General features: G+C 33.6%; 1 protein-coding gene across 1 annotated transcript in view; it reads left to right on the forward strand.

Moving 5' to 3' along the window:
- Positions 1-6000, forward strand: part of CHDC2 (calponin homology domain containing 2) — an 82747-nt gene that overhangs the window by 75672 nt on the left and 1075 nt on the right. The window contains exons 16-17 of the mRNA XM_010004487.1: positions 117-251; positions 730-842. Coding sequence (XP_010002789.1) covers positions 117-251; positions 730-842 — 248 coding nt within the window. The remainder of the gene's footprint in view (positions 1-116; positions 252-729; positions 843-6000) is intronic.

A 6000-nucleotide genomic window follows, 5' to 3' on the forward strand; every position in this document is an offset into this window, starting at 1 on the left:
GTTGAAAATACTTGTATAACAAGAATTACCATAAACTTTTTTTGTTCTTCATATGTCTAAACTATGTAGACAAAATTAAATATCTGGTTATTTTTTCATTTTGTTTTCAATATTAGGCGACTGATGTCTGTGATCCAAACCCAGTCATGATGCTTATGCTGTGTGTCTATCTATATGAAAATCTCCCTCACTACTTACCCACGAAGACTATAGAATTTACAGGTGCTCTCCATGAAACTGTTGTTAAACAGGTACTGATATAATTTAATTTAAATGTGTAACATTAAAAGGTTAAAAGACTGTATGTATACATGTATTTATATTATGTACATACTAAAACATAGAATTAATAGGCTTTGTGTCAGTTGGCCACTAAATATAGAAGATAGGATCATGTATCTTCTTTTTTTCTCTTCAAACTTGGGATTCTGACTTCTGCTGCTGTTTTTAACTTATGTACAGAACAAAAATCTACAAATCTGACAAATCTGAGGTCAAATATAGAGAGGACTAAGAGATTAACAGACATGGGAGTGCAGTGTACACTGCAAAAAGAGTAGTCAGAAAAGCTGAGTCTGTACTCCCTAGGAAGAAAAATTATTTACCTCGTTATTTGAAGTATTTCTTATTTTGTGATATCCTTAGTTAGTATTTTGGAACTTAGCTGCACAACATATAGTCTAAAAACTGAATAAAAATAGGCTGATTTTATTGTTGCTGTTTTGATAGATGTGTCTGAAAAACCCAAGCATTAAAACCTTGAGGTACAATGCTATGCTTGTCGGAAAAGATGCTGATGATTTCTCATTACCTAAAGGAAACACTGTCAACGTTGCCCCTAAGTAAGTATTACATTTTTTTAGTGTTGCTAATAAGTCTAGCAGTATGAAAATATAAATCTGCTAATTTTCTAGTGGTGGAACAACAGAAATATGTTCAGACTTTTCTTCTGACCTTAAAGATTAGACTTTTTCGGTTTAACCTAGAACAAATCCAGAATAGTTTATCAGTGGCACACTTGCAGTTTAGCTCAATAGAGCTATAAAGCAGAATACAAACCTTCAGATAATCAGAGGAGTTATCTGTGTCCAATAAATATTTTTGTCTCAATGTATAGAAAGCTTTAGTTTTCAGTTTGGATTTGCTGTTTTTATATATTTGGTTTTTTTTGCCCAACTGAAGTATCCCTTCTGATCTTGATTCACATTTTTTCATCAATGCATTGGGAAACATAAGAAGGTAGAAATACTTTATTCTAAGATTTCAGTTTTTCTTTATTATTTTTATTGGAAGCATTGCTGGGAATTGGACAGACCATGACACAGGTTTGACAGTAGTGTTAGACTGCTTCTTTTTGCCCCCATTCTCACTTCCCACCAAGAGAGAAACTGCTGCAGATACAATGTAGTTATTTCTCTATCTTACATTTCTGAAAGCCTTTTAAGCAGCCTGGAGAGATTTAATTTCATGAAAACATTAGATGGTTAACATTTTTGGTAGCAGTAATATTTATGGTATGTTGCTATCTTTTTTTTTTTCTTCTTTTCTTTTGTTCACTAAGTATGCTTTGCTCTTTCTGTGCTATGTGGCTTTTATGACTAGATACAGAAATTTCACTATTCCTGTTTACCTATTGAAGACAAGATGGATATAGCAGTGATTCTGCTAAAGTCAGTTAAGACTTTTAAGTTTAGACTGCAAATATATTTAAGATATTCATTTGCAGATAAAATAGATTGGAGATTGTAATAAGGAAAACAAAGGTCAACATTCATATGCAAGTAATCTGGGAAGAGGAAGAAAAACCTCAAATGTATATTGTCAAATAAATAGAAATAAATACAGTGCTCTTTAAGGATGATCAGTATTTCAGTATTAAATGACATGCCTATTGTAAATATATGCAAAAAGGGACAATAAGTAATGCTATGTTTCCAGTGGAACTGTGAGGGTGATTTGATTCCATTTTCTTTGCAATTACTTCAAATAAGAATTAACATAAATAATGTAATCCTTGAAAATATCATGTGTTTCTCTGAAAGGTCAATACCATGGCTGTTTTTCACTTCGGCTTTAAAAAAAACAAGACACAATAAATGTGCTTGGCATTATATATGGTAACAAACATTTGGAAAAATGCATAGAAATAAAAGCTCATGGAAATGCCAGTCATCCAGTGCTGACCACTGCAGAGTTTGTCATAATGTGACCTAACTTGTAATCTTGGTCACTAAATGAAAAGTAGGTTCATTGTGATTAACAGCTTTCTTAATATTCTGAGGGAAGTGTCTGAGAACTCTGAGCTTTGGTGGTATGGGTGAGAGTCTTGTAGGTTCTTTGTTAGGCCATAATATCATAAGTGTGTTTGGAAGTAATAGTAACTTGAATAATAAACACTTCTATTTAATAGATTATGTGTCGACTTATTGCTGTTAGTTGTATAAGGCCAAGAAAAATGGCAGAGGATTTGTAGAAGAGAGTGTTCTGCTTTCTTTGGAAGGAATGCCTTCAGAAAAACTCAGAAATGTGGCAGACTTCTAGAAACAAACATATTTATTGGCTGTATAAGAAGTGAGGGAGAATTTTCAGTGTATTTAGTTAACAATTTGATGTGTGAGTATTAGTAAAATCTAATGTAGTTACTTTTTGACTGGAACATTAGCATCGTTGACTATAACTTATTTAGGAATAAAATCTGTTAAATTAACTAAATTTGCTTCACATTGAAGTTATTTTTTCTACTTTTAGAACTAAATAATCCATAAATAGAGGATTGGAGGCAGGTGAATCAATGTGTTAACAATCACTAAAAATTAGGAAAGCCTACTTGCTGAATCAGAGAACAGGGTTCTAGTTTAAAAAGAGAAGTTATACTTTAAAAAACCACCTTTCTGAGTATCACTGAAGGTTGAGACAACTTACGGTCAGATATCCCTACATCCTAGTTCCCCTGAATGGAAACTTCTTTATGAATTTATGAGTGTTATACATAAATATGGCAGTGCCTTCACCACTAGTTTGGCTTTTACTGCAAGCTAGCTTGATACCAGCCAGTTTTCCACCCCCCAACACCCCGAAACAACAGGTACTTTAGATAAACTAATAAACAAGAAGCAGCAAAAAGTAGCAGCTGTTGCCTTGAGAAGGCCTGCTGCAGGGCTGCAGTCAAATTGTAAAGCTTATTTTGCTGAAGTTTGAGTGTAAAAGGTCAAGGGAAATATTAGCACTTCAGAGAACATTAACTCATGAGAGTTCAGGCAATTACAGCTGAAAAGATGAGCTGCAGCCTTTATAGGGAAGCTAAAGAAACTGAAACTTGTCAGTCTTCTGGCTGGAGAGCTGGAAGACTTTAAGTAAGACATGTTATGCATAGAGACATGTCTCTAGTTATCTGCCAAATATATATTCCTATATTTAAAATTAACTAAAATTTGCTTTAGGATGACTGTGGGTCATTATAATCACTAATAAATTATTGTCATGATTTGACTCAGGATCAGGAATTAAACAGGTTACAATAATGCTCTTGATCCCCTCCACCCTCTGTCCGTCCTATTTGTGACAAGAGCAGACTTCTTAAAACTTTTAAGGTAAAAGTGGCTCTGGAAGGGGATGTCTCGGGCAGTACACTGCTCTAAGAATCTGCAGTCCCAGGATGCATTTTCCAGGATATTTTAAATGGCAGGATGGCTTAGGAGCCTCAGACTCTGTAGGGCTTAGCAACTCTTCACTGTCAAATATGGTAATGCCTGGGGGCTCTGCAGCAAGAATGTGAAAGCAGTAAGGGCCAAGTATTAGGAACATCCAGGATTTCATCAATTCTCTGAAATGAGATCCCGTGACTTTTGGCATTAGGAAGAACTCAGGGCAAAATCATACTTCTTTCTCCTCCTTGTTAAGCCTGGAGATCAGATTAATTAGTAATTTTTGGTGCAGTTTGAGCTTTTAAAAAATCTGTTGTATCTTTTTTGAGGCAAAGAGGTGCAAACAATAATTAAGTTTTGAGCCCTTTGGATGGGATCTGGTGGCCTAATGGTCATCTCTATGTTATTGTCTGTTACTTTTCTTACTATTCCTAACACTCCATTCACTTTATTGGATGTTTCCCAGCACTGTGATAATGCTTTTATGAATCTATCACAAATCCAAAGTTCTCACATTTTCTCTGTGTATCTCTTTACAGAATTTCCTTGTCATTTTGTTGTCTCATAAGTGCAATCTTTGCACTGTCAATCTTAATCCATTACAACCTAGCAACTTAGAACATCAGTAAACTTCCTTACCTTTCTGTTGCCACAGACCTTTGAGAACTTAATCCTTGAAGACCTTCCTATATAGTAAGGAGTGTTATTTCCTACATGATATCTTTTCTCCTTTTCCACCTTTTCCTCTTTCCTACTTTCCTTCTTTCTCTCATTCATGTCTGCTAGTTTCCTTGCAACTCTATAGAATGAAACTTTGTTAGAAATAGAAGAATTAAATCACCCTTGACCATGTTCTTGCTCTTTAATGAAGTTCCATAGGTTTATGAGGCAGGACTACATTTTACACCTGTTCATTCCTGCCAGTTGATCTTGTATATGTAGAACTTGTTTATATTATGTATCACATTAGATACAAGAGTAGTTTTAAGAATGCTATATGTCTATTTGTTGTTTGTTTTTTTTTTTCCCTGGTCCATAATTAAAATGCGGTAAAGGACTTCCCAGAAAGTTTCCTCAACAGCAGCTGTCATCAAGGGACAAATTGTGCCACCACTCCCATCAAAATAAGTTTATAGAACTTCTGCCATCACTGTGATTGCTCAACTTACATGAAGAGATGTGTGAATTGAGTTTAGTTGAAAAAGTAGCTGCTGTTACGAAAGTTGTGAACCAAATGTAAATTAACGCTATTTCAATGATGACATGGTAGGCTGATTGCCAATAGAAGTCCTCAACTTTATGATTTACTTGTATAAGTAGGTAATATATGTAATACAACACATACATACCTAATATACATACAATATAAAATATATAATAAATAAAATACATAATGGGCATATTTCACATACTGTTTTTAGTAGATTGCTTCTGCTTCAGAATTCCAAGTTAACAGAAGGCTAGTAAGTCAGACAAAATTTCCCTCTGCCCTCTATTTTAATTCTTTTTTGTCAGGCTGCACATTTCCTATTAATTGTTTAATGAGAAAGGCTTTTTTTTAGATTGGGGAGAAACTTCCTTTTGACTTTAGTATCTGCTCTCTCTTCCAGAAAGACAACTAAACAAATCTGCTGTTTATAAACATAAACTGTATTTTAAGAATTCCTTTGAAGTATTATTTAATACCAGCTTAAGTAAATGAAGAAATTTTAGGCTTTTACTAGAGATTGTTTTCTTTCCACCACCCCTTTCATACAGTTTGTTGGTTTTTTTGTTACATTTTAAATGTTCTTTAACTTCATAGACATTTAACGTAACTGGTTTTTACTCATTTATTTCTCAGTCTTCAATGAGAATTTGATTAAGAGCATCTAGATTTGCCTCACAATAAACATAATAAGATGCCAGACTGTTGAACTCACAAAAAGATAGTCAAATCGGGGAGCATGAAATAAATAAGTTGTTAAGTTTGGGTAATAGTATAAGGAAAGAGAATTTTCTGTGCTAGTGCATGTGGGAAGAAAAACTAATCAGTATGCTGTGGTCATAAAAAGTCCTAAGGACTCAGTATTTTTCTTTTTCCTATCTATATAGTTATTTTATTAAAATATTTTAAGATACTCCTAGGCAGAATATTGAACTACAACCAAGTATTTTGGAAGAAACATGTGACTTTCTTTTCTAGTCCCCTTCCCTTAAAAGGATCTAAAATAGGTTCCTGAAAAGACATTTCTGAGTGACAATTTCATGTCTAGCTATCTTATTATTGATGTTGTTGTTATTATAATATTTTAGTTTATTTTATTAATTTATTATTTTGCCTAGGAGAAAAACAAGTATTTATTTGGAATTCACT

The sequence above is a fragment of the Chaetura pelagica genome, unplaced genomic scaffold (assembly GCF_000747805.2).
Source record: "Chaetura pelagica isolate M959 unplaced genomic scaffold, ChaPel_1.0 scaffold308, whole genome shotgun sequence".
NCBI lineage: Eukaryota > Metazoa > Chordata > Aves > Apodiformes > Apodidae > Chaetura > Chaetura pelagica.